We start from the raw sequence: 12,904 nt of genomic DNA, 5'->3' as shown, positions 1-12,904 counted from the left end.
CTTCTCTGATAGCTGTTTTTAAGGTTTGGTTGTATATGCCGTAGATCTAGTTTTGCTATTTATTAGATCTCAAACCTTGGCCATGTTATTTTTCTGTGCCTTGATATACTCATCTATAAAACAGGAACAATAATAGTACCTATTTGATAAAGTTTTTGTGACAGTTAACTAAATAAAATCAATGCCTGACATGTAGAAACTACTCACTAAATGTTAGCTGTTAATAATACTTTCTTAGAAAATGCTTTGGTGTGTGGGCACCTAGGTGGCTCAGTCACTTAAGTGTCCGACTTCAGCTCAGGTTATGATCTCACGGTTTGTGAGTTCAAGCCCCACATCAGGCTCCATGCTGACAGTGTGGAGCCTGCTTGGGAATCTCTCTCCCCGTCTCTGCCCCTCACCCACTCATGCTCTCTCTCTCAAAATAAACAAACTAAAAAAAAAAAAAAATGCTTTAAGAAAATGCTTTGGTCTGATATGCAAAGTTCAAATGCTAAAAGAGAACTTTATTTTCGTATCTTATTGACTGTTAGACTGTTTCTATATTTTATTATTGTTAGTTATTATCAATGTGATTGCTGTTGTATTTGCTGTAACATTTGTTCAGAATTAAATGCAGAAGAATTCTACTTATTTACATTATAATCCAGTTTTAAATAATTCAATTTAAATATCTTGAGATAAGACATTGCGGCTTATATAGAAATACATTTTTAACAAATTCACTGTTATCTCAAAAGCACATTTTAAAAATAAACTGCTTGTTAAGTTTTGAATAAAGCTGTTGTCTGCATTTGAGCCAGCTGGGCTGGTGGCCAGTTTGGTTGTGATGGGTGCTGCCTGTTCACGGTTGTTTCAGCAGGTAGTGGTTACACTAGATTATCACCAGGATCCCTCCACACTCTGCAGGGCTGTGATTCTATGATATGATTAGATTGTCTACTAAAACTGAATCCATTAGCTTTACCTGAACTAACAGTATATTCATCTTATTTACAACTTTCCATAATTTTTAGACATAAATCCATAATTTTTAGGTGTAAGATGAATATAGACTATCAACTCAGTCCTCCAGGAAGCAGGTGCACAGATGGGCTTAGGAGTGCAAAAAAGTTTATTGGGGAGTAATACTTCTGAAAAGAAAGGGGAGGGTTAGGTGGGGGAAGACAGCATCTCTGCCAGCTCAAGGTGGAACTCCTCAGCAAAGACTGCCTGTTAGAGGAGTCCTGTGTGTGTGGGTGGGTGACAGTGTCTAGTCCTTTTCCATCTTGCTCAGTCAGTGGTTGGGGCTACCCCGACAAGAGCATGACCTTGAAAGGCTGAATTTATTTTTTTCAATCCTGAAATATTAGAACGGACAGAAAACTTAGGATTCCGAAAACCATACTTTGAAACCTATTTACCCAGTAAGAAATTTATAGAAATTATATGACGCTAGTTAAAAACATAAAAACACTGGATCTGAGGGGTGCCTGGGTGGCTCAGTCGGTTGGGTGGCCGACTTCAGCTCAGGTTATGATCTCATGGTCCGCGAGTTTGGGCCCCGCGGCGGGCTCTGTACTGACAGCTTGAAGCCTGGAGCCTGCTTTGGATTCTGTGTCTCCCTCTCTCTCTGCTCCTCCCCAATTCGCACCCTGTCTCTCTCTATCTTTCAAAAATTAATAAATGTTAAAAAAAAAAATTGAAAACACTGGATCTGGAGCTGAGTTAAATTTTTGGTCCTAGATTTATAATATGTTGTTAAGATAAATAATGTAGGGGCGCCTGGGTGGCGCAGTCGGTTGAGCGTCCGACTTCAGCCAGGTCACAATCTCGCGGTCTGGGAGTTCAAGCCCCGCGTCGGGCTCTGGGCTGATGGCTCAGAGCCTGGAGCCTGTTTCCGATTCTGTGTCTCCCTCTCTCTCTGCCCCTCCCCCGTTCATGCTCTGTCTCTCTCTGTCCCAAAAATAAAATAAATAAACGTTGAAAAAAAAAATTAAAAAAAAAAAAATAAAAAAAAAAAGATAAATAATGTAGATTTTGAATTTTGTGTTATGATGGTAAGGTGTAGGTATAAAAGAGGCAGAATTCCTGAGTTGGATTGCCCCTGTACTTGACCCAGTATCTCAGTTCTTTAATTTTTAGAGGAAATGCAAGCAACAGTAGTGTTTTATAATTCAAACACTTCTCTACTCTAGCTACTCAGTGAAGGGTAGTTGACAGTTTTTTAAAGTATCGACATAAATTTACTACTCTGATGTGACATATTTCTAATTCATACATGAGCTGACTCTAAAGGATTTGGCTTGAGAATTTATATGATCAGTTATAAGGCTTACCTTGATAAAATGCAGTGTTCCGGATTTTTAAAATATTTATTACTGAAAATATAAATTGTTATATTTATCTCCTATTCTACATTTGCATTATATGAAGAAGTTTGTTGTTAGCTTCCACAATACCTTGAGATCATGTGTGTTATACAAATGAGAATTCTTTTCAGTCTTATAAACTGTTAAGAGTCTAAGTAATTTAGAGCATAAAATCTAAACTAAGCACTGTAGGGACGCCTGGGTGGCTGAATCAGTTAAGCTTCCAGTTTCGGCTCAGGTCATGATCTTGTGGTCTGTGAGTTTGAGCCCTGTGTGGGTCTCTGCGCTGAGTGCTCAGAGCCTGGAGCCTGCTTTGGATTCTGTGTTTCCCTCTCTCTCTGCCCCTTTCCTGCTCGTGCTCTCTCTCTCTCAAAAATAAATAAACATTAAAAAGTAAATTAAGCATTGTGTTTTAGACATAGTAGGTATGTGTTGCCTTTCAAATTTATTTCATATAACATTTTGTGGATCTAGTCCTTCTAATAAGCGGCCTATGAAGCTATTTCTTCATATGGCCACCAGAGAGCATTAGTAGAAAGGGTAAGAAAACAGAACTGTTTCGAAAACAACTTAACTGGGTTAGATTTTAAGACTCATTTCCTTCTGTCTTTACTTTCTAGTATTTTTAAGTGAATATTTATGTTATTTTTCTTTGCAATATTTAAGGATGAGAAGTACTACTTACGGTCACTTGGGGAAGACCCTAGAAAGGTAAGAATTCTGAATGTAAAACAAATGCTTAAGACCTAAATGGATATATATATTTTAATTGGCACTGTAGTTTTATACTTAGTGCTTGACACATGACTTGTTTCATCTTTTTCCATTCTTTTCTCAATGATTTGTGCCCTTGAATAAGACAAAATTATTAAAAGTTGGTTACTTAGTTCTTAGGCAGGACCATAGTATCTTAGTGTTTAAAGTCATCTACTCTAATCTCTATATAATTAAGAAATCCTTTCAACAATATATTTTACAGATGGCCATTCAACTAATAAAATATAATCTAAAATAATTATAAACATTCTGAATAATTCATTATATAAGTTTTGACATGTATTCAGAGTCAAATTAATATGGCTGCCTAAAATGATCAAGTAAGGGGCACTTGGGTGGCTCAATCGGGTAAGCATCCAACTTAAGCTCAAGTCATGATCTCATAGTTCATGGGTTCGAGCCCCACATTGGGCTCTGTGCTGACAGCTCAGAAGCCTGGAGCCTGCTTCAGATCCTGTGCCTTCCTCTCTCTCTGTCCTTCCCCTGCTTATGCTCGCTCTCGCTCACTCTCTCTCAAAAATAAACATTAAAAAAATTAAAAAATAAAACGATCAAGTAAGATTCTGGTTTTTCCTTTTATTTCCCATTTCATTCTTTACTTTCTTTTAGTTTCCTCCCTTAGTAAAACCCACAGGTTTTACATAGTTGATAATGTTCAAATTGTTGACTCATAGATTTTAAATACTTAATGTTGGAGTAGATGGCAATTATATGATTGTTGTTTAAATAGGAAGAACCTATTAATTAAGCACATAAAGCTTAACAGTACTGATATTGTTGAATCTGCAGTCTTGTTACATAGTCTGTTATTACTTCATTTGAAAGAGCATGTGTTGGCTGTGGTCACCTACTAGTATTTTAAAGCAATGAACAGACTTTTGCCCCATTCCTCCTTGATATCTTGGGCTCTGATGGCAGACTGAAGTAAAACAAGCATTACACCAATATTGCATTTATTATTAAAATTTTTTACCATGTTTCTTTCAATGCAGGATGTTGCAGATATCAGAAAGCAGTTTCCTTTACTGGAAGGAGATATTAAGTTTCCAAAATTTTTCAAAGAGGAGCAGTTCTTTTCCAGTGTTTTTCGAATTAGCTCACCAGGATTACAACTTTGGACCCACTATGATGTATGCTACATAAATGAGAAATCTGAAGCTATAGTCAATCTTTCGCATTTATAGATATAACATTTACAGTTTTAATGTTCTGTAGACTACCCTAAAGATCTTGGAGATATAATTTACTGAAACATGAGCTTTGAAAACAGGTGCTCTGCAAGTTGGTGCCTAGTTTCTCATATTTGCATTTCTCTGTGGTCTTGTTATATTGTGTGTATGTAAGTTTTGTGCAGGGTTTTTCTTTTCTTTTCTTTTTTTTTTGTGAAAAATGGCCACCAGATGAGGGGGGAAAGTTGCACAAATGGCAAAAGTCATAAGGTTATGATATGAGGATGTGAAGATGACACATGTGACTAGGTGGAACTATTTCTCAAGAGAAAGGCAGAAGTTTGTGGAGAGCCATTTCCAGTTGTAAGAATTTGGGGATATCTGAAGATCTTAGATTATATATCCCTTGAGAATGTGAAATGTCAACTGTATTGGTTGAGCAGCAAGATGTATATCATGGTATTATAATTTTACTTGCTTAAATATATGCATATAAATATTTTAAACACATTAATCCTACACATTAAAAGTGTAGGATTGTGTATGGTTTGTTGTTGGGTGGAGAAATTTAGGAAGCTAAAGCAATACCTAATAAGTTTCTAAACATAAAATAATTTTGGGGGTGCCTTGGTGGCTCAGTTGGTTAAGCGTCCGACTCTTGGTTTCGGCTCAGGTCATGATCTCATGGTTCGTGGGTTCTGGCCCCATGTCAGGCTCTGCGCTGGCACTGCGGAACCTACTTGGAATTCTCTCTCCTCTCTCTCTGCCCCTCCCTCTGCTCTCACTCATGTGTCCATTTTCTCTCTTTCTCTCTCAGAATAAATAAACTTTAAAAATAAATAAATAAGGATAAAATAATTTTTTTTAAGTTCTAAATCAAGCTATATTGTTTTATAAATGTATTATAATTCAGCTGAGGATCTCTTGGGAGGATTGTAACATAATAACTCTAACTAAATGAGGTAGACAAATTCTTAGCTTAGTTTTTAAATGTTTTACATAAATGATATGGTGAGAAAATGATATGGTAACTGAAATATATTTTTAATTGTATTATGTGACTATTTTAAATTTTAACTAGTATCACTTTTATCTGGATTTATAATGAAATTTGATAAATCTTTTCTTAAAAATAAGTCAAAGGAGTGCTTGTTATATAGTTAAGGTTTACATAAGAAAAGGGTTAGTGAAAGGAGAAATGCTTAGGTAGAAGCAAAATGTAAATAATTATGAATATATCTTGCTTAGTATATATTTTAATTCCTTGGCTAAGAATTATGTATCTCCACCTTTTAACATTTTCCACAATGTGTACCAACAAAGTATATCCTTGCATATGCAGAAATCAAGATTACTCCATTAGTAAGTACATAAAGAACATTTGCCAAGTTATAGTCCAGTAGAAATAATTTGGAAATCAGGATGCCGTAACTAAATTATGGTTGGCTATATAAGAGTTTAGTAGTGGTTGATTACAGCAATACTTTGTGTTTTTCCAGCACCTAATTTTTCTAAGTGCTTTTCAATCTGTTGTCCAATGTTCATTGCACAGCATCCCCTGACAAATAAGTAAAATAAGTACTAACCAAGGGGAGCCTCAAATAGATGTAACTACCTTCTCTGTCAGAATACTGGGGCAAGGGCAAATAGTCCTCAGATTTCCTAATGGCTTGCCAGTCCTTACCATTTTAAGGCAATGCTGCTGGAATACCTCTAATAAAGGCACAGTTGTATTTAGAATACAAATGTTTTCTTTGTTAGATTAGAATATTACTGTAAGAGTTTTAGATAACGTGAGGCAAGTCTTACTAAAGGATAGGGTTTACATTTAACTGTTTGGAATACCACTGGTTCTATTTATTTGAATTTTAGATATTGCTTATCCATAAGTTCTTATTGGCCTTCAGGTAATGGATAACTTCTTGATACAAGTGACAGGAAAAAAACGTGTTGTACTATTCAGTCCTCGAGATGCCCAGTATCTATATTTATCAGGTACTTTTTTTTAAGTTTATATTTCTAAGGTCTGGTCTATTCAGTTTCTCTTTTTAAGAATTTTCATAGAAAAATATCTTAGGGCTTCTTCCTAATTATGATGTATTTGTGTTCACTGTGCATGTGTATATAGGTAATAGGCTGTGTGAACAATGAAATTTTCAAATTTTCTTAAATATATTAAATGGATGTCCATGGTCATAAAGGGTGGGTCACTGAAAACTGGCTTAGGTTTCAGAATAGTAATTGTTCTCACAGTGTGGATAAAATAAATAATTGTACAGAAAAGAATACACTTTCAAGTTTATATTTGCGATTACCTTTTAAGAAATGCTAACTTTGCTTAATCTTTATTATCCTTTTTTGCAACTTTTCAGGTACTAAATCAGAAGTACTGAATATAGATAATCCAGACTTAGCTAAATATCCACTGTTTTGCAAAGCTAGAAGGTATGAATGTTCCCTTAAAGCTGGAGATGTATTATTCATTCCTGGTAAGATTTCTAGACCTCATTAATTTGCTGTTTATAAACTCTGTACTCTGTCACTCATCCATTATATGATATTTTTTTTAGTACAAAAGTATATTTATTATATGTTCTGTCCTATACAAGTTGATTTTTATATACAACTGTGTATGTGTGTTTAAAGTATGCTTAAGCAAATTCTTATAAAATTAATAATCTTGTTTTTCAAAGGCAACCTATAAATATATTATTAATTAATATAATACTCTTAATTACTTAATGACATCAAGCAATAGACTTATATCTGGGAAAAGATTAGTTTGTTCTTTTTAATCACTTCATTTCTAAAATATTTATATATTTTAGAATTATGTCACTTAAGCATTTACAAAGAAATGGTAAATATATTTCAAAGCCAAAGGAGATTAGAAATTTTATTAAGTATCAAATTATTATAATCTTAACACCTATGATGTCTTTTTTGTGCATTATATTCTAAGGTCTGAATTAGTGTCGCTTAATTTCTTTGTACAATAAATAGGCATTAGTTGTTGTAGTTAGTGATGTAATTAATATCTGTAATTATTATTCAAAAGTGAATACCTGAAGATAAAAAAATCATAATTAAGATTAAAGGAGTCCATTAACAAATTCTGTTTATATAGTCCTATTTCCCATATTTTATATATTTTTAATCATTAATACCTCTTTTTCAGGGACAGAATTAAGTAAAAAAGTATTAGTAAAAATATGATGAGGGGTGTCTGGGTGGCTCAGTCGGTTAAGCGTCCAACTTCAGCTCAGGCCATAATCTCACAGTTCCTGAGTTTGAGCCCCGCACCCAGCTCTGTGCTGACAGTTCAGAGCCTGGAGCCTGCTTCAGATTCTGTCTCCCTCTCTCTGCCCACCCCCCACTCATATTCTGTCCTTCTCTCTCTCTCTCTCTCGCTCTCAAAAATAAACATTAAAAAAAATTTTTTTTAATATGATGATTTCATTTGGGGCTACATTATACACTGCTTGAGGATAAGTAACCATGTTTTGGTAATTTTTGTATTCTCCAAGGGGCCTGTTACCATGTCCTTAACATAATACTGATTTGATACATTGACTTATTTATTCTTATGTTCTCTGTAAACAACCAGCATACTAGTCTTTAAATCTATTGCCATTATTTAAATCTTGGGGTTTTATATCTTTAGACAATGGTTAGGAGCTATGCAGTTTTCCCTTATTCTATATACAAGTTAAAAAAAAAAAAAGCCAGAAATACTGAACATTTGCATATATTTTGAAATAAAAGCAAAACCCCATCTTTGCATTCAAATTTAACAGAATGGTTAGCTTTTTTTTCCTGTTATACTGAATAAGGCAAAAAGATTCTTAAAGAATAATTAAGATTAAATCCATGTTTGAAACTAGTTTTGCAAATCAAAATATTTTAAGCTTTGTTTTTCCTAGAGCACTCTTAGAATGAGTTTGTTTGTAAAATTTAGCATCTTGTAAATCTTACTTTCTCCCATTCACAAGATTAAACACTTTTTGATGTGACTAGTATTTCATCTTTATTATATTGTGATGTTGCTTTCATATTCCTATAGCACCTGTAAGTTTGAAAATGTTTAGACTCAATGGAAAACAAAGAAATGTTCTAGGGGAAGTGAAAAATTAATTAGCTATATCATTTGACAAAGTTTACTCATCATCACCACCAGATATGTGCTTTAGTTTTATATATTGTAAAGGAGTTGAAAGAAATATAAGAAAATTATAATTAATTTAATTAGAAATATGAAACTAAGGAGGCTACAATGAATGCAAATTTAAGCAAGTTAGAAAACCAAATATGCAGCTTGAATAGGAAGTCTTTGAGAACAAAAGTACTGTGCTGAGGCAGAAAAGGTCAAAGATACTCCTCAAATAATTGAAATGTTCTGTGTACAAAAAATAAACACTTTTGATGTGGTTGTAGGACTCAGGAAGTGTAAACAAGTAACACAAAACATAGCCCCAAATTACAGAACTACAAAACAAATACAACTTTATTATGTCTTTCAAGTTAAAAGGGAAAATTGCTATTTCCAAAGGTTTTAAACGTAGGGTTGTGTTATTGACACTTTAAATTGGTTGGCAGTTCATAAAAGTTAAAATGATTCTGTTAAAAGCTGGGAGTGTGCTAACGAAGGCATCTAGTTACAAGAATTTCTTACATTGGCTATATGCAATTTGTGATATTTCACTGACATTTTGGTTTGTTTTTTTTTTTTTTTTTACTCTAGGTTTTATTTTTAACTTGGTTGTTGTTTTTTTTTTTTTTAACTTTCTCTAGCTTTATGGTTCCATAACGTAATCTCTGAAGAGTTTGGAGTGGGAGTGAATGTTTTTTGGAAGCACCTTCCGTCTGAATGCTATGATAAAACGGATACCTATGGAAACAAAGACCCTACGGCAGCATCAAGAGCTGCACAAATTCTGGACAGAGCTTTAAAAACACTGTCTGAATTACCAGAGGAATACAGGGACTTCTATGCACGGCGAATGGTCTTACACATTCAAGATAAAGCCTATAGTAAAAACTTTGAGTAAATAATGAAGTGAATGCAATTAATATAAACTTTGCAATACAGTTCAACTCAAATATTAGAAAAGTATAACATATAAAATATTTTTTAAAGATTGATTCTTTGTTAAAATAGGAAAGATAAATCAATCTCAGACTTATAGATTAAATATGAATTTGTATTTATATGGTTTCTATTTAATACAGTAGGTTGAAAGAATGTTGTACTGGGTGGGACCACTCTAGCTTTCAGATGCAAATAATTAAAAATCCAACTTAAAATGACTTAATAAAATAGATTGGTTGGCTCAATCGGTTAAGTGGCTCAGGTCATGATCTGTTTGTGGGATTGAGCCCCATATCAGGCTCCATGCTGACAGTGGCGAGCCTGCTTGGAATGCTCTGTCCCTCTCTGTTCTTCTCCCCTGCTTGTGCTCTCTCTGTTCTTCTCCCCTGTTTGTGTGCTGTCTCCCTCTCAAACTTAAAAAAAATAAAATGACTTAATAAAATATACTGAATCATTATACATGAAGTCAACTGATAAACGGGCTTCAGTATTTCTGATCCAGTGATTCAGTAGTGTCACCAAGAACCTCTAGGTTTGTTTCTCCCATTTTCAAATGCAGCATTGGCATCATCCTAAGGCTGGCTACCCTCGTGGTCACGGGATGATTGCCAATAGCAGTTGGAGCCATGTGCTTCTTCATTTACATGCAGTGGAGAAGTCAGGCTGGATTCCAAGGGCCTTCTCTTAATATGCAAAAGCTTTCCCAGGGTCTCATTGATCTAAAGTGGCTTAGACCTGTCTACCGCTGAGCCAGTCACTGGGAAACGGTATGGAATAACCCTTAGAACAACTGGGTCTCCTGGAGCTTATAAGTAGAATCCTCTTCCTCTGAGGTACATGAGGTATACATGCGGACAGCATGGATAATTTTTAAAATTAGGATTCAGGTTAGGAAAAGAAGATGAGCAACCAACGATGTCTACTACATTTTTCCTTTGAGCTTTTTAAAACATACAGTTGTCTAGGCACCAACTTTGTAGACTTTATTCGGTTATGTTTAGGGTTTGGTATAGTATCTGTATCTGGTAGACCTCATAGGTTGTTTTGATGTATAATCAGGATTGAGAACAACTGGATTAAATGATAGTAATTTGGATTATTGGTTTTGTGATTTGTCCAAAAAGTTTAATCTGATCCTGGGGTTTTTTGGCACTCAAAGTCAGATCTGCCCCTTTTTTCAGTTATTCAACGTCAGAAAATGTTCAAATCTGTTTTAATTTATACTTACAGCTAAATCTCAGCCCAATTAGTTTTACCCACTAAATGATTTTCCACCTCTTTTTAAAGAGAAAAATTCTTTTTTTAAGAACAAATACAGGAGAGATCCCAATCATGTTGTCATCATTGAAGACAATGAGCCATTGTATGTGGATCTGTGCCATTCTTTGTAATTATATTGCAATTTCATTGAAGAAAGACCAGATATATTTACTGAACACAAATGTGTTCATCTAAAGCAATCTGAGTGCATCAAGTTGGTGCGTTTTAATTATGGACAAAATAATTTTCTGTTAAAGTAATTCGTCTGTTCATATCCTGTGTTTGGAGTTTGATTAATTTCAGGTATAAAAAACATTACGATAAATAACGGAAAAGTATATAAAAAATCATTCTGAACTCCCTAGGTGCCTTTGGGAAGAGAGATTGAAGTTACTCAGGTCAACAAAAGTAAAAAGACGGTCTGTTAGAAAAGCAATTGTCACATTAGCCTGATTTAATTACTAGTTTTTTTTTTTTAAATTATCTTTAGTTATTAGATTAAGCAAAGAAATTCTTTAATGATTCCTTTTCCTTTGGGAAGAAAAAAAAAACCTCTGTTAGTTTGAACAGTATTTATGCTCAGCTCTTTAATAAACCTCCTGGGTTTTGCCTCTTTAAAAAAAACAACACAAAGAGAATCAGTGCAAAGTATATATCCAGAGTCATGTAGAAAACTTGGAAGTAAAACAGATTATAATCTTCCCAATGAATATTCATTTTAATTCAGTTTATTTGGGGAGCACACTGCATGACCTTAGGCAAGTTAAATAATTTAATCTTTCTGAAGCTTATTTTCCTCATCTTTAAACTTGTACTTTATATGGTTGCTACAAAATTACAGAGATAATTCCAGGGCAGGGACAGTGATGGCTGGTGCTAGCTTTGAGATTTGGGGTGGCTCTTGTGGCAGTATTAAATTATAATGCCTACAAAACTAGAAGTGAACCCTTAGGGAAATTTTAAAATGATTTCCTTGGTCATATTTTTTAATGTTAGAGTCTTAATTTTGCATTTATCTTTTTTGCTGACCTGATTGAGACCAAATGAGATATTTTTAATATATAACATATTAAACAGTATGTGTTAGCTGCAACGTCTCAGGAATTCCAAATCTTAGAACTTTATTGCTGAAAGGGATCTTAGAAATCATTTTATCAATCCACATCGCCTAAGTGATTGTCCAGGCTTGTGACAGAAACTGGAATTACAGCTGTGGTGACCAGGTCAGTAATTGTCCACGCTTTCTCCCTTAGGTGCAGCACATCTCTTGTTATTCTTTGACTACAGTTTGGGGGCTTGACCTGATACACAAAGGAATTTTTCTTCTCTGTCAGCAAAACTTGTCACTGTACCACTCACTGTACCACATAGACAAGGGATACAAAGTAAGACTAACAAGTAAACAACAGAGTGTAAGAGAAAATGGAAAACTATGAAGTCAAACAATGAGACAGAGGTATTGTAGTACTGGCAAGAAAGTTTTCAAGGTAATTAAATGAGAAAAAGGTTGGAAACTATGGATATAGTGTACTGCCGTTTGTGTAAAACAAAGGTTTGCTGTAAGTAAACATTTATATTTGTATATGTATAGAATTATCTCTGCTAGAATATACAAGAAACCAGTGATAGTGATTGCCTTTGGGAAGAAGGTAGACAATTTAGGTGTGCAGACTGGAATCTGCAGTTGTATATTTTGACTTTTTTTTTTTGGCCCCTCTATCATTCTTTCAAAACAACTTTTTTAAATACATGTGTTAGACTGTATTAGTTTTTCATGAACACTAACAGTATTTGTCTTGGCACATAATTACATTGGAATTCTACTTATTCAGTAATTGATTTAAAACTTGTCACTTACAGTTTTAAAAAGGGAAATAAATTCAACAAGGCTTATTTTGTACTTTCCACCCTTTTGAAGAGCAGCTATGGGAACATTTGGAAAGAATCTTGGTAAGGAGGCTTTTCTCTCACCTATCTGAAGTTGCCAACAGACATCTAAGCTGAACCTGAGAAGTTGAAGGAAAGCAAAATGCAGGAAGCTGGAGTGCAGGTATGTGTGGGGTCAGAGCTGTGCTGCTGGGACTCCTTCCTCCAGGGCTGAGACCAGACGTGGTGAAGAGCCAGTCAGGCAGTCACTCACACATCCCTGCTGTTACCTCAGTCTTGTTGCAAGCACACATGCTGAGTGTTTGGTGTTTTAAGTATGCCTAAGTTGTATTCTATTTTTAAAGCTCCATTAAATGGGATCCTAAAATGAC

The 12,904-nt window shown here is 34.5% G+C and overlaps 1 protein-coding gene across 2 annotated transcripts in view; it reads left to right on the top strand.

Annotated features, from left to right (window-relative positions):
* The window catches only part of TYW5 (tRNA-yW synthesizing protein 5), a 23,161-nt gene extending 10,257 nt beyond the window's left edge, over window positions 1-12,904 (top strand). For both annotated transcript variants that reach the window (XM_025912448.2, XM_086719223.1), the window contains exons 4-8: window positions 3,018-3,062; window positions 4,121-4,258; window positions 6,205-6,292; window positions 6,670-6,786; window positions 9,089-12,904. In XM_025912448.2, coding sequence (XP_025768233.1) covers window positions 3,018-3,062; window positions 4,121-4,258; window positions 6,205-6,292; window positions 6,670-6,786; window positions 9,089-9,345 — 645 coding nt within the window. In that variant the 3' untranslated portion in view covers window positions 9,346-12,904. The remainder of the gene's footprint in view (window positions 1-3,017; window positions 3,063-4,120; window positions 4,259-6,204; window positions 6,293-6,669; window positions 6,787-9,088) is intronic.

Source organism: Puma concolor, chromosome C1 (genome assembly GCF_028749965.1).
Source record: "Puma concolor isolate L17-30 chromosome C1, mPumCon1.1.hap2, whole genome shotgun sequence".
Taxonomy (NCBI): domain Eukaryota; kingdom Metazoa; phylum Chordata; class Mammalia; order Carnivora; family Felidae; genus Puma; species Puma concolor.
Note: the sequence above shows the minus strand (reverse complement) of the source record. Positions and strands in the feature narration are given on the sequence as shown.